This window comes from Culex quinquefasciatus, chromosome 1, assembly GCF_015732765.1.
Source record: "Culex quinquefasciatus strain JHB chromosome 1, VPISU_Cqui_1.0_pri_paternal, whole genome shotgun sequence".
NCBI classification, from domain to species: Eukaryota; Metazoa; Arthropoda; class Insecta; order Diptera; family Culicidae; genus Culex; species Culex quinquefasciatus.
Genome location: NC_051861.1, coordinates 118,603,501 through 118,626,985, shown reverse-complemented (window position 1 = coordinate 118,626,985; position 23,485 = coordinate 118,603,501). Strand labels below are relative to the sequence as shown.

Here is a 23,485-nt window from a genome sequence, read left to right as displayed (position 1 = left end):
AGCTACCTCTCCACCAAAAATGAGCAAAAGTTACTTCAGTAAAGTCTGTTTAATCATGATTTTAAATAAAGTAACATAAACAAAATCTCTGCCATCAGCAGTCCCTGTTTATATAGCCCTGTCAACCTGTCAAACAAAAGACTACATAAACCTCGTGACGAAAAAAAAGCATCATGAACAAAGCGCCATGTACATTCGGCGAAGAAAAACGAATTATAACAAAGCGTCACCCTCAATGACAGCAGGGTGATATAGACGTTGGCGATTTCAAAAGGAGTTATGTTTGTTTTTCTTAAATAAAACGACGGAAATAATGTTTTATTAAATTTGGATGATTAAGTATCAATGAAAGCAACGTTTTTCATCGTTTGTTATTATTAGAACATCTTATTTTGCTTTTATATTAAAATGGGAATTGTAGAGATGTCGGTGGGCATCTCTATTGGCTGGTCAAAATATGTGACCTTATCTTGTTGATGTGCCTTGGGAGAAGAGGGAGAGAAAAGACAGATATTGACAGGAGACGAACGTGGTTCGAGAACGCGGACGAAACGAGGACGCTGGACAAGATCCGAAGGGACCAGGAATCGGCGTTACCGGAATGGAGGTCAGCGGGCGGTCGGGAGGATGGCTATCGCAGCAACCCTGCTGCGTCCGGTACGTCGAGGACTCTACAGGAATTGAAAATGGATGCTCAACATTCAAATGCGTTTTTCTCAAAACGCATGGTTTGTACATGATGCTTTTTGAAATGTTGGCGTCGAATTAGTTCTGAATTAATTTTATGTTACACAAGTTTGGGTTGAATAAAATCCGCACGCACAATTAAAATCATTCAATTTGTTCGGTACCGTAATCTGGGGCGAATCGGGACTACAGCCTGAATAGGGACAGCCGTTTTTAGAGCACTTAAAGCTTTTAAATTTGGAAATGGATATACACATTTTGTTGGTCTGAGTCTGTTCTATCCGAAACCTACCGAAAAATCAAAATATTGTGCTCCAACATGGTTAAAATTGCTGTCCCAATTCGCCCCATGTGTCCCGATTGACCCAAGTTTACGGTAAAGAAAAATAACTCAAAATGGTTTTTGAGGACATCGACCCGTGGAAACATTTGAGCAACGTTTCCCATTACAAACAGTTACCCAGTCAACTCAGTCAGAATTCTGAAACGCTATTATTTTTCAATTTTCAATTACTGTTTATTAGAATTTAACAGTTCTGCTCCAGGATTTTACCACGTTGTTTTATCAAAATTGTTGTCTTGTAATTTTTGTTTTGCCTTGAAATGAAAAAAAGTGATTAGAAACCTAATCAGAAATGGTTTTTTTATCATGTTTTTTACCATTGTACATAAAAATTGACATATGGCTTCAGGATCTATAGGTCGTTAATTATTATAGGTAATCAACGATTATTTGGAAAAATGTGTTTGCGTGGATAAGCTGTATATCCAGAACTTCGGAAGGAAAAAAGGAGCAGCGGTGGCGAGAGCAAGCCAGAGAGGGTGAAGAAATACCCAAAAAAAATCGCTCTATCTCCTTTGTTCTGCTGTTTCAGTCATTAGATTTTTTTTTTGTATTTTCAAACAAACTTTTTTGGTGCCTTCGGTATGCCCAAAGAAGCCATTTTGCATCATTAGTTGTCCATATAATTTTTCATACAAATTTGGCAGCTGTCCATACAAAAATGATATATGAAAATTCAAAAAATCTGTATCTTTTGAAGATTTTTTTTTGATCGATTTGGTGTCTTCGGCAAAGTTAGGGATAAGGACTACACTGAAAAAAATGATACAAGCATTTGTTTTTTGAGTTTTTTAATTTCTCTTTTCGTCACTAAAACTTGATTTGTAAAAAACAATATTTTGTTTTTTTTTATTTTCTGTTTTAGGGGACATCAAATGCCAACTTTTTCCGAAATTTCCAGAATGGTCAAAACATCTTTGACCGAGTTATGAATTTTTTAATCAATACTGATTTGTTCCAAAAAAATCTTAATTTTGGTCGCAACAATTTTTAACTCCATTGTTCGATGTAAAATCGAATTTGCTATCAAAAAGTACTTGAGTGATTTTTTTGATAAAGTGCACCGCTTTCAAGTTATAGTCTTTTTTTGGTAACTCTTTTGAAAATAGCAGCAGTTTTTATTTTTTTAAATAAGTGCACATGTTTGCCCATTTTTGGATAAAATATTTTTGAAAAGCTGAGAAAATTCTCTATATTTTGTTTTGACTTTGTTGATACGACCCTTAGTTGCTGAGATATTGCCATGCAAAGATTTTAAAACAGGAAAATTGATGTTTTCTAAGTCTCACCCAAACAACCCACCATTTTCTAATGTCGATATCTCAGCAACTAATGGTCCGATTTTCAATGTTGAAATATGAAACATTCATTTCTGATCTTTTCGAAAACAATATTTTCAATTTTTTTTAAACTATACTAACATTTCAAAAGGGCCAAACATTCCATATTACGCATACCGAAGGCACCAAAAGAGCAGAAGGCACCAAAAGAGCCCGATTAAAAAATGCAAAAAATAAAACTAAAAAAAGACTGATTTCGTAGAGAATTGCTCATTTATAAAATGTATTTGCGTAGAAAATCCGGTTCAGACGAAGTTGTTTCTGTTGGAGATAACCGAGTAGGCCGGTGCTAACGAAGAAGAGGACTTCAAGTCCACCAATAATTTATGTCATTACCCGAATAAACTCCAAACCCTACAGACGTGTTTTATTCCACACTCTTTAATAACCAAGTGGTTATGGGCCCAGAGTAGGAAGTTTGGAAGATTCTAGAAGTTGAAAAATTTTCTCAAGAAGTTTTTGCTGGTCAAGATGGTTCTACCGAACGCTTCCGGAAGCGGCGACGGCGCGCAGACGAATCCCCCAGGCTCCAGTTCAAGTCTAGCCGGGTTACCCCCGATTCAACGGCTGATTGGACGCGAAAACTGGTCAACCTGGAAGTTCGCGGTCCAGATGTACCTGGAACACGAAGAACTGTGGGAAGTCGTGCAGCCAACCCCGAACGCCAACGGAACGTTGCCTGAGGTGAACGCCAAGCTGGACCGCAAAACGCGAGCGAAGATCGCGATGTTGGTGGATCCGGAGAATTTCGTCCACATCCAGGAGGCGAAAACGGCGCGCGAGGCGTGGATGAAGCTGGAAGAGACGTTCGGAGATCTCGGACCGGAGCGGAAGATTGGCCTGCTGTGCAAGCTCATCAACACGAAGCTTGTGAACTGCAGCTCGATGGCCGACTACGTCAACCGGATCGTGACGACGTCGATGCAGCTGAGAGGGATCGGATTCAACGTCGACGAGGAGTGGGTTGGAGCTCTACTTCTCGCTGGATTGCCGCCGGAGTACAAGCCGATGGTGATGGCGATCTCCAATTCCGGATTGCCGATCAACGGGGACGTGATCAAGACTCGACTGCTGCAAGAGGTCGAGGAACCGCCAGTTACGGTAGCCCTAGCAACGAAGGACAAGCGGTATCCCACCAAACAAGCGGCAGGTCAGTCGAAAGGACCGAAGTGTCGGTCTTGCCACAAGTTCGGGCACATCGCCAAGGACTGCCAGAGCAAGAATCGACTAGGAGGAAAAGGACAGAGCGCCCTCAGCACCGTTCTGTCCACGATTGGCGCAGCTGAAGAAGACGAGTGGTATTTCGACTCTGGAGCGACCTCGCATCTGACGAAGGACAGAGGTCTGCTGGAGAATCTGCAAGACGGTAGCGGAACGGTGACGGCAGCCAACAATGGTGCCATGAAGGTGGTGGCCACAGGGGACGCGAAGCTGAAAGCAAGCTGTTGCCCTGGCAGCCCAGCCCTTGATGTCCGCAACGTGCAGCTGATTCCGGAGTTGACCACGAACCTGCTTTCCGTAAGTCAAATTGTGGAGAAAGGAAACAAGGTGATCTTCGACAAGCGTGGCTGCCAAGTAGTGAACCCGGATGGAGATGTGTTCGCTACCGGAACCAGGGTGAACAATCTCTTCCGATTCGACGCTGAGAAGCAATCCCGAGCGATGGCGTGTCGAGAATCTGGACAAGCGGAGCTGTGGCACAAACGGATGGGTCATCTGAACGTGCACGGACTGAAGCAGCTCAAGAATGGTTTGGTAACAGGCATCAAGTTCAGCGACGACGGAATCGGCGATTGCAAGGTATGTGTCCTCGGGAAGCAGACGAGACTACCGTTCGGGAAGGCCGGGTCTCGAGCTGAAGAGCTGTTGGAATTGGTCCATTCCGACATCTGCGGACCCATGGAGGAGACGTCGATGGGAGGCAAGCGATATTACATCACCTTCATTGATGACAAGTCGCGGCGCATCCACTTCTACCTCCTGAAGACCAAGTCAGCAGAAGAAGTCCTGGCCGTGTTCCGGGAATACCACTGTCTGGTCGAGAGGCAAACTGGACGCAAACTGAAGACAATCCGAACGGACAACGGTAAGGAGTACATTAACCGCATGTTCCAGGATTATCTGAAGACGAATGGGATTCGGCACCAAACGACGGTTGACTATACGCCCGAGCAAAACGGGATGGCCGAGCGAGTCAACAGATCCATCGTCGAGCGCTCCAGGTGCATGCTCTTTGAAGCGAACCTACCGAAGCGGTTCTGGGCAGAGGCAGCATCCACAGCGGTGTACCTGCTGAACCGATCACCGACGAAGGGACACTCGAAAACTCCGGAGGAAGTCTGGTCTTGCAAGAAGCCGGATTTGTCTCACCTGCGCATCTTTGGAACATCGGTCATGGCTCATGTACCGAAACAGAAGCGGCGTAAGTGGGATGCCAAGGCGGAGGAATGCGTTCTAGTCGGGTACGAGGAGGACACCAAAGGTTACCGAATCTTCAACAAGACGACCCGGTCGGTCACGGTCAGCCGGGACGTGAGGTTCATCAGCGAAGGAGAAACGAGTCACGCGGAAGTTGCGGCCACCGAGCAAGGTGCCGTGTACGTGAAGCTGGATTTGCTGGAATCGCCGGCACAACCTGGTACGGACGGTACTAGGACGACGTCAACCGGGCAACAGCCGGAGCTGTGCCAACCCGGGCCAAGTCGTGAGCCGGACATTCCGTCGGATCAAGAGGATCAGTTCGAGGACACCTCGGATGACGAAACGTCTGGAGAATCGAGCTACGAGACAGTCGAAGAAGATCCAGCAGACGTGACAGTGACGCTTTCTCCGGCGCTCCCTCCACGCACATCTTCAAATCCACCCGTGTCACAGGTGTTGAGGCGAAGTGGTCGGGAGCGCGCGTTACCAGGCAAGTTGAAAGATTTTGATTTGGGAAACAAAGGTGTACCCCGATCCAATGTTTCAGACAACCCCGGCTCTGGACCTGTGCCGGAAGACGATCGACAAGGCCTGATTGCAGCTGGACGTCCAAGGAAGCGGCTGAACAAAGCGAGCAGCTGTACTGACGATCCGTGTACCGTGGGCGAGGCGCTCGGCGGTGGGCAATCTGCGCAGTGGACGGCTGCGATGCAGGAGGAGTACGACTCACTGATGAAGAACGGCACGTGGGACCTGGTGGACCCACCCCCGAACCGGAAGATCGTCGGCTGCAAATGGATCTTCAAAACGAAGCGTGACTCGGAAGGCGTAGTGGTTCGTCACAAGGCCCGATTGGTCGCACAGGGCTTCACGCAGAAGTACGGGTACGACTACGACGAAGTATTTGCGCCCGTGGTGCGACAGACGACTTTCCGGACTCTCCTGGCCGTAGCTGCGAAGCGGAACATGGTGGTGAAGCAGTATGATGTCAAGACCGCGTTTCTCAACGGCGATCTTGAGGAGGAGATCTATATGCGCCAACCACCAGCGTTTGTTGCGGACGGTAACGAGCGGAAAGTGTGCAGACTCAAGAAAAGTCTTTACGGCCTCAAGCAAGCAGCCAGGTCGTGGAACAACAAGCTGCACACCGTACTCGCCAAACAAGGATTCACTAGGTGCAAGGCAGACCCCTGCCTGTACAAGAAGGTGAAGGCGAACAAGTGCTGCTACGTACTGGTGTACGTCGACGATTTGATCGTGGCCAGCGATGCGAGCGGACTCCATCAAGAGCTGGTAGCTGCACTGGAGAAGAATTTCGAGATCAGTCAACTGGGCGACATCCACTACTATCTCGGAATTGAGGTCGAGCGCGATGACCGAGGTGACTTCTTCATCAACCAAGCGAAGTACATCAACCAGGTCGTCGTGAGCAACGGTCTGGGCGATGCGAAGGTCTCCAAGATGCCCCTGGACCCTGGGTATCTGAAGCAAGAAGCGGAAGGAGAGCCATTGCCGGACAACGTCGAGTACCAGAAGGTGGTCGGACAGCTGCTGTACCTGTCGGTGAACACGAGACCGGACATTTCCGCAGCGATTTCGATACTGAGCAGGAAGACAGCTGCACCGACTCAAACGGACTGGACCGAGCTCAAGCGGATCATCCGGTACCTGAAGGGGACCAGCCACTATCGTCTGCAGGTGAGCAAGACCGATGAACGAGCTGGACTGATCGGATACTCGGATGCTGACTGGGCGGAGAGCACCACGGACAGGAAGTCGAACAGCGGACAAATATTCCTGTTCAACGGTGGGACGATCAGCTGGAGCTGTCGCAAGCAGACGTGCGTCGCGCTGTCAACGGCGGAAGCAGAGTTCATCGCGTTGGCTGAAGCGACACAAGAAGCTTTGTGGCTGAAGCGATTGCTGGAGGATCTGGACGAGGACGGCGCTGTGACGGTCAACGAGGACAACCAGAGCTGCCTCAAGATGTTGGAGAAGGAGAAGTTCAGCAACCGCACCAAGCACATAGCGACGAAGTACCACTTCATCCGAGACGTGAAGGAGAAGGACGAGGTGAAGTACATCTACTGCCCAACTGAAGAGATGGTAGCAGACATCTTGACGAAGCCACTACCGGGAGTCAGGATGTCCAAGCTGGCAGGAGCGTGCGGATTAGCACCAGCACCTCGAGGAGGAGTGTTGGAGATAACCGAGTAGGCCGGTGCTAACGAAGAAGAGGACTTCAAGTCCACCAATAATTTATGTCATTACCCGAATAAACTCCAAACCCTACAGACGTGTTTTATTCCACACTCTTTAATAACCAAGTGTTTCTATTCCCAATTATCAACTCCTAGGCACCTGAACTTTGAAAATCATCGCATAAACGCATTAACGTCTGAAGTTTTTCAACATGTCAAATTTTTAAATTATAAAATTGTATTAAAATTGCGTTTAAAAAAACAGTTCAACATTTACAAAAAAATTATAAAATAAATTAGGAAAGCAATTCAAGGATGTGATATCTGTGAAGAAAATACGAAATAAACCCCAGTAAAATATTTTGTTTTTAAAGTTAGCTCTATATTTTTTTTTAATACAGCAAATCTATCTTTCTGATCTAGAACGTTTAATGTCTACCTCTTGTATCATATAATAGATAATTATCTTTAAATTTGATTGTTTGTTAATACGTACGATTGATTTGCACAAATGAAATCTAATACGAAGAAAAATAAATTATTTACATATTTGAACTAGAAAAAAAATAAAGAAACAAATCGAGCATGAACGAAAATGGATGAAGGGTTAATTTGTAGCTGTTTTCTTTTCATTTTGCCTTGTTTTGTAATGTTAGCCAAACGGTGTCCACACTCATTAATAAATTAATTGCATTCGCATTTTTTTCTTTCTATCTGTTTTAGGTCACGACATTTATGTGCGTTTTGTTTTTCACCGTGTTTGTATTACTGCTCACATCAATAAGATTAATTATAATTAGCCTATCGCAAAATTTGACACATAAACTTCCGTTTTGTTAATACAAATCCGATTTAAATAAGTTGTTGTTTTTAAAATATGTTGTATGTATTTGTTAAATTAAAAATGGCAGCAAACACGAATATAAAAATCTAACTCTACCGTCCGACGCGCACTCTCTATTGCTTAGTAAATTTTGGCTTTGTATTTAAAAGTTGCTTTCGACTCTCTCTCTCTTTTGCTTTCGCTTGACATAAGTACACTTAAGTATTGTTTGAATCATTTCGATTTGTGTATTCTCGCCAACGAGGCTGTCATAGTAAAGAGTTTTTTGTTTTTGTAGTTTAAAGTCTTAAGTTTTCTACCGTTCTACAAGGTTGTATTGTTTTTTTACTTTCTTTGAATATTTAATGCACTTTATGTAAGGCTTACGATTTTGAAATTACGTCAAATTTTCTACCAAATAACTTCGGTTTTTTGTCAATACAATTCCAATAAAAATTCAAACCGGTTCGCGCCCTTCCGACAACTTGCAAAGCGCGATCGACCACAGCACCATAACCGTCGAATACAATAAAATCGGAGATTGAAGCGGAAGCGGTTTCGAAGACTAGTTTGTTTTTGTGACGGGTCCAGGCGGGATCGATCGCGCAGCTTGCCAGCTGCCGGAAGTCGCCGTTTCAAAAAACTGTAAAATTTAGGCACTTTTAAAATTTCATTCGGCTGCCTACTTTCCGGCGTAGGTTGGATTTTTGAACGTGGTCGTCGCCTGCTTGTAGATCGGATTCTCACCCTGTGGAAGGAGAGGGGGTTAGAGTTTTTGAGGTTTTTAAGGGGTTTGGAGATTTGAACGTACCGTATCCCACTTGGCCATCATTCGTTCCTTCTCGAATCGGGCAAACTCCCGTCGGTCGTGAATCGTAGTCAACAGCTTCCAGAGCAGTAGCACGGCCAATCCAATCAGAACGACGGCGGCGATGACGGCCAGTACGATACCCAGCATGAACACCTTCGCCGGACAGTCCGGTTTCTCCTGGGCCTTGACGATCACCTTCTCGCCGCTGTCGTTGTAGATGAACTCGAAGCGGCAGTTGTTCTCGTCGAAGAAGGTGCACTTGTTCTCGTCCTTCTCCTCGTCCACTTCGACCTTCTCGACCGGAATCGGCACGAACAGGGTACAGTTGGTGGCGCACTCGGACTCCGTCAACGGTCCCGTCTTGTACTGCTGGCACTGGACACAGTTCTTGAACTCGTTGCACCGTCCGGAGCACGTGGGACACTTTTCGCAGAAGCGTCCCGAGTAGCGACCTTCCTCCGTAATTTTGCACCTAAAATCAGTATAAATAAGTTTTCCTCTTGCTTCTGAATCGTACCAAAAGAAGTCTCACCTGCAACCACCGCAAACGCACTCGCCATGTCCGGAACAGATCTCGCCTCCGTTCGGCGGAATGCACGTGTCCGTCGTGGATCGACAGTCGCAAGCCGCTCCCTCCCAGCCATCGTTACAGACGCACTCGCCGCACTCGCAGCGGCCATTCTTCGGCCCCGAGCACAGCAGACCCTGCGTCCGGTCGCACGAGAAGTTGTCGCACTCGCAGAACTTGCCCGAGATGACCTCCTCGGCGTTTTCCCGCTTGTCGCACTCGCAAACGCCGCACACGCAGTGTCCCCGCCCGTTGCACTCCGTCGAGGTGTTCGTCTGCCGGCACGCTCCCGCGTCCTCAAACTCCTTGTGGATGTCCTTGATGGAGCACTCGCACCGCTCGCCGGTGTAAAAGTCGCCGCAGCCGCAAACACCGCACTTGTACGTCCCAACGCCGCTGCACTCCTCCGCATACTCCTTGTACTCCGGGTGGCCCGGCTGCTCGCACGGACAGCTGCACAGCATCTCAATGTCCACCGTCAGGCTCTCGTCGATGCCGACCGGGTAGATCTGCAGCACCTGGTTCCACTCGCGCGGGTTCTCCGGACACTTGAGCAGCGTGATCTCCGCGTCGAACTGCACCAGGTCGCCGACCTTGAGGCCGTCGCACTTGTTGCGCTGCTTGCGGACGCCGTCCAGACAGGTCGAGTAGTACTTGACCTCGATCAGGCTGTCCGTGCGGTTGTCCTTCATCTCGACCGAGGAGGAGATTTTCTACGGGGAAAGTTCCTTTAAGTTCCTTTTCTATGGTGGCGTTTCCACTAATTTGGTGGTCCAAACATACTACAAGACTGATTTATTTCCCACCCCTCAGATTGTTTTGATTCTTCTGATTGATTGCCAAGCGACAGCGCGAGCACTTGTCACACAATAAAATTACAACACTAACACAGAAACGTTCCGTCGGAACATGTTTACTTGTTTGATTAAATGAAAAGATGTTTTCATGGCTTGCTAGTTCAAATGTCACTTGCACGCTTAACTCTGTTTACTTAAATTTCCATTAATTTTTACACAAATATGTTTGGACCCCCAAATTCGCGTAAAATTTAGACAAATGCAAATTCCAATTAATCAAAATATACTCACATTGTACTCATCCCGCACCAGCGACACAATGTTGGACGAATCGTTGGACAGCATGGCCGCCGACGAGCCCTCCACCAGCTTCGACAGCCGCTCGTACACCGACAGCTCGTTCTGCGTGACGGCAAAGATCACGTTGATCGCGTTCTCCTTCACCTTCAGGTTGATCTGCGAGATGCTCGGGTAGTCCTGGATGGACGAGTGCGTGTACTTGCCGAGCGAGTCCAGGTGGCAGTCGCCGTCGTTCGGCGTAATCACGCCGCCCAGCTTGCCGTCGCCGGCGTAGTGGAAGCCGGCATCCGTTGAGAACAGCAGCAGGCGGCGCGCCTTCTGGCGCCAGCCGATCTGGTCGCGGCACACCACCGCCTGCATGATCGCGTCGAAGCCACCCTCGGGCGCGTCCAGGTTGCCGGAGACGGCCGCCTGGCGGACCTCTTCCTGTTTGTGGAAACACGAACGGATTTAGTTTCGCTGAAGAAGTTACAAAATGTGCAAGTCCTTGCAACCCAAAAACTAAAACTAACTTGTTAGTCGTGCACAAATGCGTAACTTTTAACCACATGCAAGTTCACAAAAAGCGTTAGAAGTTGGATGCAAACCATCGATGAGTTCTACTCCCTGAAAAGTGCATAACAATGATTCGGTGCGTCGCGAGTGGTGAAAATTTGAGTAATTTCTATTCTAAAATGAAAAATTAAGCTGTTGTGATGGAGGCTTGCTCCCGATTTAGGGTATTTTCAATGAAAAGAGGGTGATTGCCTTTTAGAAGTAGGGATGTTCAGCTTCCCGGGACACTTTCTACAAGGGGGGGAACAAGCTGAAAGTTGGCAGCGCGCAGAGTGTGCGAGTTTCGTAACAGATTTCAACCAATTTAGGGGAAAATCGTCAGCAGCGTCGATCAAATCTTCGAGAAATTAGCATTCATGGTCGGGCATGGGTTTGAGTTGGTTGAGTGTGATTTACGGGTTTTAGGCAATGAAATTTTGAAGGGGAAAATTTTTTAAACGGGATTTTTTTTGTTTGTCTTGTTTGCAAAACACCAACTTACTGTGAACCGATTGGTATCCATACTGAGAGGCATGAGATTGTGATAGCCGTAGGGGGCCGCGCACTGGGGGCATGGTTCACGCAGACTGAGGGGGACACGATTTTGACGATTAATTTCTAGTGGCGGTCTCACACATTTGATGGTCCTAAGCTTTAACGCAAAGTTGAATCGTGTGGCGTGGTCATGCTCTAATGTTGTGAAGTTTTCGCGTGACATTAAACTTCTAGATTTACCTTTTTCGAAATTGTTGACCAAGATTCAGTAAAAATGGGTTTGTTTGCTCTACCTTACTCTCATCGTTCATCAATTAGGTAACTATAACATTGAGTACAACACATACATGCACTAAATGGAACATACAACAGTAACAGACAACGGTACAACAAAGACAACAGGGATTACATCTAACAGAAAAGTAGTGTCCAAATCTCTTGCAAAAGTTTTCGTCATTTTCGACAACAACATTTTAGTAAAACATTTCAGATTGTTTAGAACAGCTTTAATTCCCAATTTTCTTACCCAAAACTGGGTAGCTTAATTCTGAATACAAACATACACGCACGTTCAAAATCACTTAGTTTTCGTCAAAACCGAACCTACTCAGAAATGAGTAAAGGGGGCATCTGTCAAATTTGAGTAAATTTCACTCAGAGTTTCACGAAAATTGAGTGATATTCACCCAGATCTGAGTGAATCTGAATTCACTCAAATTTGCCAGATTGACAGATGACCCCTATACTCATTTCTGAGTAGGTTCGGTTTTGACGAAAACTGAGTGATTTTGAACGTGCGTGTAGACTGAGTGGTTTAATATATGAGTGTAAGTGTTTGACATTTAGCATTGTTTCTGTTTGAAGAGCGTTTCCACTTTGGGAGCGTTCTTTTTCACGTAAATAATCTATCGTTATCGTTTTTTTCGATAATTCTATCGGCGATAAACTTATCGCCGATAATGAACGATAACTCATTTTTAAAATCTTTCTAAAATCGACTTAATTCAACCAAATCGAGTTAAATTTTCAATGTTTTCACCAAGAATATATTATGTAGTGAAAATGTAGAAAGTTTCAAAGCATAAATATTCAAAATTGTTCACAAAATACTGTATTTTTGAAAGTACTCAAATTTTCATAATTTGGAATCGTATCGTATTAAATTTTCGAAATTCAAACGAAGTGAAATTTTGTATGCCTTTCCACTTCATTAAAGTTGTTTTTGAAAATACTAAAATTTTCATAATTTGCAATATGGGTATCAAACGAAGCGAAATTTTGTATGCCATTCCGCTTCATTGGAGTTGTTTTTGAAAAATACTTAAATTTTAACAAAATACCATATTTTTTCGAAAATACTCAAATTTTCAAATTTTGCGATATGGGTATCAAACGAAGCGAAATTTTGTTTGATTTTTCACTTTATTAGTTTTTTTTAAATACGAAAATTTTCACAAAATACCGTATTTTTCTATAATGCTAAATTTTTAAAAATTTGAAATATGGGTATTAAACGAAGCGAAATTTGGTATAATTTTCACTTCATAAGAGTTTTTTTTGAAAATACTAAAATTTTCACAAATTATCGTATTTTTTCGAAAATACTAAAAATTTTAAGATATGCAATGTGGGTATCAAACGGAGCGAAATTTTGTATGCTTTTTCACTTTATTAGAGTTTTTTTGGGAAAATACTAAAATTTTCACAAAATATTGTATTTTTTCTAAAATACTCAAATTTTTTAAATTTGCAAAATGGGTATTTTTCTAAAAAAACTCTTATGAAGCGAAAAGCATACCAAATTTCGCTTCGTTTAATATACATATAGCAAATTTTTAAAATTTTAGCATTTTCGAATAAAATACGGTATTTTGTGAAAATTTTAGTACTTCAAAAAAAACTCTAATCAAGTGAAAAGGCATGTAAAATTTCGCCTAGTTTGAAACCCATATTGCAAATTTTAAAATTTTGAGTATTTTCGAAAATTACGGTAATTTGTGATAATTTTAATATTAAAAAAAAACTCTTATAAAGTATACCAAATTTCGCTTCGTTTGGTACCCATATTGCAAATTTTTAAAATTTTGAATTTTAGAAAAATACGGTATTTTGTGAAAATTTGACTATTTTCGAAAAAAAATACGGTAAATTGTGAAAATTTTAGTATTTTTCAAAATAAAAAAACTCTTATGAAGCGAAAAGCATACAAAATGTCGCTTTGTTTAATACCCATATTGCAAATTTTGTAAATTTAAGTAATTTAAAAAAAATACGGTATTTTGCGAAAATTCCAGTATTTTAAAAAAAAACATCAAATAAAGTGAAAAAGCATAAAAAATTTCGCTTTGTTTGATACCCATACTGCAAATTATTAAAATTTCAGTACTGAGCAATTCTCTACGAAATCGGTCTTTTTTCTTCAATTTTAATATTTGTATTTTTTAATCCGACTGAAACTTTTTTGGTGCCTTCGGTATGCCCAAAGAAGCCATTATGCATCTTTAGTTTGTCCATATAATTTTCCATACAAATTTGGCAGCTGTCCATACAAAAATGATGTATGAAAATTCAAAAATCTGTATCTTTTGGAGGAATTTTTTGATCGATTTGGTGTCTTCGGCAAAGTTGTAGGTATGGATACGGACAACACTGGAAAAAAATGATACACGGTAAAAAAAATTGGTGATTTTAAATTTCACTTTTTGTCACTAAAACTTGATTTCCAATAAAACACTTTTTTATATTTTTTCATTTTCTGATATATTCTAGGGGACATCAAAAGCAAACTTCTCAGAAATTTCCAGGTTGTGCAAAAAATCATTAACCGAGTTATGAATTTTTGAATCAATACTGATTTTTTCAAAAAATCGAAATTTTGGTCGCAAAAATTTTTCAACTTCATTTTTCGATGTAAAATTGAATTTGCAATCAAAAAGTACTTTAGTGAAATTTTGATAAAGTGCACCGTTTTCAAGTTATAGCCATTTTTATGTATCTTTTTTCGAAATAGTCGCAGTTTTTCATTTTTTAAAATTAGTGCACATGTTTGTCCACTTTTGAAAAAAATATTTTTGAAAAGCTGAGAAAATTCTCTATATTTTGCTTCATCGGACTTTGTTGATACGACCTTTAGTTGCTGAGATATTGCAATGCAACAAGGGGCTGGAAACTCTAATATTACTCAGGAATACTAAGTATACTAACGATATTCCAGTATACTTGTTAGTATACTAACCGAAAAGCAATAAACTGTTAGTATATTAAGATACTCTCAGTATATTGGTAAGTATACTGGCGATATGTAAAAGAAATAATAAGTATACTAACATATATTTTGATATACTGGACAACATAATAATTATAGCTCTAAGAGTTTCCATCCCCTTGCAATGCAAAGGTTTAAAAACAGGAAAATTGATGTTTTCTAAGTCTAACCCAAACAGCCCACCATTTTTTAATGTCGATATCTCAGCAACTAGGGGAACAGCATCTAATTCCAGCGTGCCTCTAATGTTGGCAGGTCAGAATTTTGACATTCAATTAAAGCTAATTAGAAGCGTTTTCAGTTGAAATCGAGTGATAAATAGCTCAATAAGAAGTGAGCAAGCAAGTTTCTATCAACAGTTTTGCAAAATTAGTTGTTAAAATAGTTAAAATCAGCTAATTGGATGGAGTTAGGAGCGAGTGCTTAACCTGCCAAACATACGAGAATTTCCCCTAATGGTCCGATATTCAATGTTAAAATATGAAACATTTGTTAAATTTTCCGATCTTTTAAAAAAAATATTTTCAAAATTTTCAAATCAAGACTAACATTTTAAAAGGGCGTAATATTGAATGTTTGCGACCAAAATTTCGATTTTTTGAAAAAATCAGTATTGATTCAAAAATTCATAACTCGGTCAATGATTTTTTGCACAACCTGGAAATTTCTGAACAGTTGGCATTTTATGTCCTCTAAAACATATCAAAAAATAAAAAAAAATAAAAATAGTGTTTTTTTGCAAATCAAGTTATAGTGTTAAAAAGTTAAATAAAAAAATCACCAAATTTTTTTTACCGTGTATTATTTTTTTCCAGTGTAGTGCGTATCCATACCTACACGCAAAATCCACATAACACAGATCTGTGTAAAATTTGACACAGATCGCCCAAAACCGGGAATACACAGAATCTGTGTAAAAGGCTTGTACACAGAAGTGTGTACAGCCGTTGTCTGTCAAATCTGTGTAATTTTTCAACCAGCGACCTGTGTAAAATTTTACACAGATCTGGGTAAATTATTTCAGGCACATTTTTTTACTTCTAGATTAATAAAAATCGTTTTAAATACTTTAATTAAATCAAAATAAAACAAGATTGATGTTTATTGATGTTCAACAGTGTCTGTCGCTAGGTTAGTCGCTGAATTATTTTACACACGCAGAAAAATAAGGCATATTTGAATCAACAAAACGTGTTGTTGATTTGAAAATCAAGATTTTTGTTGAATCAACGCTAAACGTCAAAGCAACTTTTTCAAAACAATAAAAGATTTTTGTGGAATTGAGAAAATCAAGGTTTGTTTCAACGCAAAATCGGCGTTGATTATATTCAACAAAATTTTTGTTGAAACAAACCTCGTACAGGCTGATTCTACAAAACATTTTTCTGCGTGCATCTTTCGGTAGATATCATATTGGATGATGTTGGAGCTAGTTTGGTCCCGGAAAGTGAACTAGTTTTCTTGGAGCGATGATGTATACGTTTCTGGCAGAGCGTTCCACTTCAGGGCCTGCACATCTAGGCTCTCGGACGCAGGAATTTGGCTTCATTGACATCATTCATTCAATCAACGCTATGAAAAAATATAAAGTTAGGTTAGGGTATGATTGTGAATATAAAGTATAATTTTCTTACCATCATCCGCTAACTCTTGACCAACTAACAATTTCTTGGACACGGCATCGATTCCTGTGCAACAGGTCCGCTATCTGGAAAGTAGAACTTGATTAATAAAAGCAATTAATGTAATATTTTTTAGAAAAAATACTCACCATCTTTGCTAACTGCTGGTTGCTCTGACTGCTAAAAAAATGCCAACACTTTTTTACCCAGATTTAAAAGGGAAGCTGATCGAAAATCTGTGTAACTTTTTACACAGATCTGTGTTGAAAAATTACACAGATTTGACAGCTAGAACATGTTCAACAACCTGTGTAATTTTTTTACACAGATCTGTGTTATCAGGATTTTGCGTGTACAACTTTGCCGAAGACACCAAATCGATCAAAAAATTCCTTCAAAAGATACAGATTTTTGAATTTTCATACATCATTTTTGTATGGACAGCTGCCAAATTTGTATGGAAAATTATATGGACAAACTAATGATGCAAAATGGCTTCTTTGGGCATACCGAAGGCACCAAAAAAGTTTCAGTCGGATTAAAAAATACAAAAAAAATCGAATGACCGAAATCCTAGAGAACTGCTCTACTTTCAAAAAATACGGTATTTTGTAATCAATTATGAGTATTTTTACTTTGAAACTAACTACATTTTCCGAGACATTTTCAAAAATATATTCTTAGTGAAAGCAAAAAAAATAACATAATTTGGTAGAATTAAGTCGATTTTAGAAAGATATAATTATCGAAATAACGATAACGGTAGAATTATCGTTATCGATATCGAGCCTCGATAATTTTATCGTTAACAACCTTGCGTGTTTCGCTCCAAACAAAAAAAGATTAAATTTGTATGGAAATTTTGTTACGAGGGGGTCCAAAAATCATTTTTTTGCGTTGCGTAATAAAAGAACGCTCCTCTTGTGTAACTTTTGCGGCTTTCTCAGCAAACGTCAAATGCCGGGTGAACAAATGCATAGAAAGTACCCATTTGAGGGATAGTTCTGATCACAATAGTCAATAGCCAACATTTTTCTTAGCACACTGCTTTCCAATTTTGCGTGTACGAATGACAGCTTAATGCGCAATTCGAAAGCTGTCAGTTGCACGCTCAACTTTTTCGGCTGATATTTCAAATAATTTTGATAAACATGACGAAAACTTTCATCAGGAGATGTCAAGCAAAACAATGCTAACGCGCCAATGACGAAGCATAAACAAATCAATTTGTTTACACTTCATTTTTCGGCTCATTTACATGGTTTCGCTGGATTTGAAATGACAGAACGAATACAACGAACAACAAAATGGAAACAAAAGAGGGAAATTGACTAAAATTGCTGGAATTTTGTTTTAAAAAAACTAAAGAATCAATTCTACGGACAAATGTACTGAGTAACCTTGAAATGAAAAATATAAGGCAATATTTGAAATGATAAAAATGAAATAAATACAAAAAGATGAGTGTTTTCCGAGAAACCTAAGAGAGCCAAAAGTACAAAAAATAATGAGATCGAAAAGAACCAATAATGTAAACCCTCAAGCACAGCTCGACACAGAGCACTACCGTTCATCAACTAAAGAAGAAACCCCCAGAAATTATAAGGTACACAATCTACACCCATCGAGAAAAACTAGAATGCCCGCTTTCAAAAATCTTTGTTCACTTACGGAGAACCGCGCCGTGTCCACACTGAGCGTCATGTGGTTCTTGTACCCGTACGGCGCTTCGCACTGGTCACAGGGCCTCAGCAGCCTAGAGTTTAACGACAGTTTTAGTTTAATGATCAGGAGGGGGTGGCGCGCACGAGAGCATGACCGGAACCGGACGTCCTTTCCAAAAAACACTGTTTAACACGCTCAAACTGGAGTACTTACTTTTTCGGCACCGTCGAGACGTACGGCATGAGCACCTTGTCGACGAAGGAACCGAAGCCGAGCCGGAAGTTGCTGGTGATGCGGTTCATCTCCTCGGCTAGCTGGTCTCCCAGGGTGGAGAGCTTCTGCTTGTCGTCCTCCATGGACTTGGACAGGTCCATCAGGTAGTACAGATCGACGGGGTAGTCCTCGGCCTGGGTGTACTTGACGTCCAGCTTGTAGACCTCGTCTGGAAATTGAGGGGGTGTCGTTAGGTTGGTGGGTCTTTGGGGTTCTTTCGCAACCCAAGGTCTTACTGATTCTCAGCTTGAGCTGAACTCGCTGCGGGTAGATCTGGACGATGTTGCTTCCGCTGGCACTCGCGGAGCTCGAAGAGCTCGACGAGCTGTGGTGTGACGAGCTCGACGAACTCGAACTCGACGACCAGTGGCTCTCCTCGTAGCCTTCCCCGGCGATCGCAACGCCCCCCTTGGAGGCCTTGCTCAGCTCGCGCGCTTCGATCTTGATGAACTCATTGCTCGGATCAACGGTGTACTCCTCCGGGCAGTACTGCGCTCCGATCCCTGCCCCGTGGCACCGCGCCTTGGTAAAGTTCGGCTGCGAGCACCACCGGCAGTTGCTCGTCTGGATGCAGTCCCGGCAGGACAGCTTGCCGGGGCACGTCAGCTGCGAGGACGAGGCCGCCGGCGAGGACTGACTGGCGGTGTACGCCACGCACAGGCTTACCACCAGAAGGGCGGAGGCGATCGTGCGAAGCGATCGCGAGTTCGTTATTGCCATCATCATCGCGTGATGATGAAGAGTCTGTAAAAGATAGAGAGAAGGGGGATCGCATGTTAGAAGTAATAAAATTCCATCTGGTTTTGCTATAGAGCGCGTCCGGGAAGATATGAATGGTCGGCTTTATCAAGATGGACTTTCTCTGCCGGGTTCACTTCTTGGCGAAGATAAGAGACGCACTTGTTCGACTCTTGCGCAATTATCTTGTTGAACTTGAGTGAACTAGACAAGAATTTAACGTAATTATGGGTAATTTTATAATGGAGACTGACTTCTAATCATTTCTAGTGTGTTCACAAATTAACATTCCCCTGTTTTATTAATTAAGCGTGCAAATGACATTTCAACTGAGCGCAGCCAAAATTTGACAGATTGGTACACGGTGAAGAAGAATTACTCATTCCTTTATAATGTTTAAGTCGGAGCCACTAGTTTTTTGTTTATCTCAAGTGGCGTCTGCTTCAAAATCTTCTTCTCTTCGATGGAGGTCAAGGCATCTTCAATTGCCAATTCGGCTCCATTCCCCGAGTCGCTGAGTAGGAAGTGTACGACACACATTTGCTACACCAAACATACACGATCAGCGCGGTGATATTTTTATAATTTCACCTGACTCAGCTGTCTTCACAGTCGTGGTTTCGCTTCGCTTTTGGCACGCGTCTTGCGTCTCCGCAGGTTCAACGCAGCATAAACGAGTTGGGTATCTCCCAAACCAAGCGATCTTCAAACACCTTAACATTCGATGACTGAGCTTGTTTTGTTTATTCGCCTTCGTCACTTGCTTACGTCATTCGGCGCGACTTGGCGCGGTTTCGTGGAAATGTGGTCAACCACCAATCGTGATTCATCGCACCAATCAAACAGATCGCGAGTCAGCGCCCGAGTCCCGAGAAACCGCATTACCGTTTTTATCTCCACGCAAGAGCGTGGGGTTTGTCCTTAAAGAACTGGTTCCTTTCTTTCGCTGCTGGTTTTTGAGCTTTGCTGCACGGAATATCGTGCAAGATTGTGGGCGATACTCTCTGGTGGTGATGTATTAATATGTATGTTCGTTAATCGATGCATGCTGGTGTGAGACTCGGCGATCTGGTTCTGTACAAACGCGCAGACAGTGGGCTGTCGTCGGACGTTCCCGGTATTTTCGAATGAGTAGATCGTGCAATCTTATCTTTTGCAACGATAAGTCACAGCGACGATGATATCAGTTTATCACTTGCCTAAAGATGCCTCGCAAATTTGGTTGATTCTGGAAAAATTGGGTTCGTTCACGTCAAATTTGTTAATGTTTTGGCTCCTTTGTCACTGATCTGATAGTTTCTCGATTGATCCGTGAAGACTGCTTTGATCAAATTTGTTGATGTTTTGACTCATTTGTCACTTGTTTGATAGTTTCTCGACTGATCCGCGAAGACTGTTTTGATCAAATTTGTTGATGTTTTGACTCATTTGTCAGCGATTTGACAGTTTCTCGACTGATCCGTGAAGACTGTTTTGATCAAGTTTGTTGATGTTTTGACTCTTTTGTCACTGATTTGATAGTTTCTAGAATGATCCGTGAAGACTGTTTTGATCAAATTTGTTGATGTTTTGACGCTTCTGTCACTGATTTGATAGTTTCTCGACTGATCCGTGAAGACTGTTTTGATCAAATTTGTTGATGTTTTGCCTCATTTGTCACTGATTTGATAGTTTTTCGATTGATCGGTGAAGACTGCTTTGATCAAATTTATTGTTGTTTTGACTCATTTGTCACCGATTTGACAGTTTCTCGATTGATCGGTGAAGGCTGCTTTGATCAAATTTGTTGATGTTTCGATTCTTTTGTCACTGATTTGATAGCTGCTCGAATGATCCGTGAAGACTGTTTTGATCAAATTTGTTGATGTTTTGACTCCTTTGTTGATAGTTTCTCGATTGATCCGTGAAGACTGTTTCGATCAAATTTGTTTATGTGTTTACTCCTTTGTCACTGATTTGATAGTTTCTCGATCGATCCGGGAAGACTGTTTTGATCAAATTTGTTGATGTTTTGACACTTTTATCACTGATTTGATAGTTTCTCGAACGATCCGTGAAGGCCGCTTTGATCAAATTTATTGATGTTTTGACGCTTCTCTCCTTAATTCGATAGTTGCTCAGTTTCAATTTTACTCTTCTGCCATCTTCCCACGATCGCGATGGTTGCTTTGATGACAAAACTGCATTCCTCCTCGGGCCCACTGTCCGGGCGTCAATGCGTCGGTGTACGTGACTGTGTGTGCAACGGCGGAAGGCGGCCGCGCGTGTACCAACAAGTTCCTTTGTCAGTGTATTCAACGCACTCACACACTCGCAGCTCTCCGCTTCTTTTCTGCGTATTCTTTCCCCCTTTCTTAGCGCAGCAGCTCCTCTCGATGATTCAACATCTGGTGCGGAAAGGGTTCAATTTTTATGAATAGATGCATTTTTTCCACCAGGTCACCGGTCCGAGCTGTGGCCTCGTTGCCAAACGTCCGCGAAGCGGACCGTGGCCACCGTTGGGACCGGGCCGTGACGAGATAACGAGGCTTGTGTAAACAAATCCATCCGCTCACACTGCGCGTTGTCTCCTCCTTCTGCTGCCCACATACGAAAAGAAAAAATCGCCATTTTCCTGCCTGGCCTGCCTGCTCCGAAACGGAACTTCCAGGTTCCACCTTTTTTCGGGGCAACGACACCAAACTGGCCTCGTTTTTTCCAACCGCGGGAGTGCCCATTTTCTTCGCCACTTGAAAAAAAAACTCGATCGTTCTCACACACCCAGAACGGCACGCTTCTTCCGTCCAAAAACGGAAGAAATTATTTCGGTCCATCGCGATGACTTCAGCGGCGCGGAACTTACCGGAAACTTAAAACTAAAAACTTCAAGGTGACGTTTGGTCGCGAAGGCACTATTACGAATCTCAGCAGGCACGGTGTTTGCACTGAAATTTCACTTTCAATGCATTTTTTTCCTTTTCTTTTATTTTTTCAGTGGAAAAAAAAACTCGCGAGAGAAACGCCCGACCTGCGACCGACTCGGACGACGGAAAGTGACGGAATGAAGAGCGAAAATGAATGAAGTGACAGATATCTGTGGAGTGGATGAAAGAAGGTGCGAGGATGAATGGAAAAAGTGAGTTACTGTACCAGGGATGTAACCTGAAATTTTACCAAATTACTAAAATTGAATACTAAAATTTGTAAACTCAAAAAACGTAAAATTCTGAAAATCTAAAAAAAATTATAAAATTTTCAAACTCTAAAACTGAAAAAAATTGAATTCTCAAATTCTTAAATTCTTTAAATTCTTTAAATTCTTTAAATTCTTTAAATTCTTTAAATTCTTTAAATTATTTAAATTATTTAAATTATTTAAATTATTTAAATTATTTAAATTATTTAAATTATTTAAATTTTTCAAATTATTTAAATTATTTAAATTATTTAAATTCTTTAAGTTCTTTAAATTCTTTAATTTCTTTAATTTCTTTAAATTCTTTAAATTCTTTAAATTCTTTAAATTCTTTAAATTCTTTAAATTCTTTAAATTTTTTAAATTCTTTAAATTCTTTAAATTCTTTAAATTCTTTAAATTCTTTAAATTCTTTAAATTCTTTAAATTCTTTAAATTCTTTAAATTCTTTAAAGTCTTTAAATTCTTTAAAGTCTTTCAATCCATTAAATTCTTTAAATTCTTTAAATTCTTTGAATTCTTTAAATTCTTTGAATTTTTAAAATTCTTTGAATTCTATAAATTCTTTAAATTCTTTAAATTCTTTAAATCCTTTGAATTCTTTAAATTCTTTGAATTTTTAAAATTCTTTGAATTCTATAAATTTTTTAAATTCTTTAATTTTTTTTAATTCTTTAATTTTTTTAAAATCTTTAAATTTTTTAAATTCTTTAAGTTTTTTAAATTCTTTAAATTCTATATTTTTTAAAATTCTGTGAATTCTTTAAATTCTTTAAATTCCTTAATTTTTTCAATTGTTTAAATTCTTTAAATCCATTAAATTCTTTAAATTCTTGAAATTCTTTAAATTCTTTAAATTCTTTGAATTCTTTAAATTCTTTGAATTTTTAAAATTCTTTGAATTCTATAAATTCTTTAAATTCTTTAAATTCTTTAAATCCTTTGAATTCTTTAAATTCTTTGAATTTTTAAAATTCTTTGAATTCTATAAATTTTTTAAATTCTTTAATTTTTTTTAATTCTTTAATTTTTTTAAAATCTTTAAATTTTTTAAATTCTTTAAGTTTTTTAAATTTTTCAAATTCTATATTTTTTAAAATTCTGTGAATTCTTTAAATTCTTTAAATTCCTTAATTTTTTCAATTGTTTAAATTCTTTAAATTCTGAAAATCTTAAATTCCTAAATTTAGATTTAAAAATTCTTATTTTAAATTCCGAGTTAAATTCTTATTTTTGAACTCTTATTTTGAATTCTTATTTCAATGTTCTCATTTGAAAATTCTTATTTAAAAATACAAATGTTCAAATCCATATTTTAACATTCTTATTTTAAAATTCTATTTTAAAAATTCTTACTACTGATTTTAAAATTCCATTAAAAATATATAGAGCTTTATGACGTTTCGCGTACACACACTAGCGCACCA

The 23,485-nt window shown here is 40.7% G+C and overlaps 1 protein-coding gene across 2 annotated transcripts; it reads right to left on the bottom strand.

The window, feature by feature from the left end:
• Positions 1–7,357: 7,357 nt before the first annotated feature.
• On the bottom strand, positions 7,358–21,924 carry LOC6038451 (integrin beta-PS). Of its 2 annotated transcripts, none has more exons than XM_038258437.1 (8): positions 21,726–21,924; positions 18,382–18,889; positions 18,086–18,314; positions 17,879–17,963; positions 10,283–10,717; positions 9,159–9,907; positions 8,627–9,098; positions 7,358–8,563 (listed from the first exon to the last, which is right to left on the bottom strand). In XM_038258437.1, the coding sequence occupies exons 2-8, from the start codon at positions 18,869–18,871 to the stop codon at positions 8,498–8,500; spliced, it is 2,526 nt and encodes an 841-aa protein (XP_038114365.1). In that variant the 5' UTR covers positions 18,872–18,889; positions 21,726–21,924; the 3' UTR covers positions 7,358–8,497. The 2 variants fall into 2 exon arrangements, with proteins under 2 accessions (XP_038114365.1, XP_038114372.1); XM_038258444.1 differs by lacking the exon at positions 17,879–17,963 and adding an exon at positions 11,328–11,412.
• Positions 21,925–23,485: the final 1,561 nt, after the last annotated feature.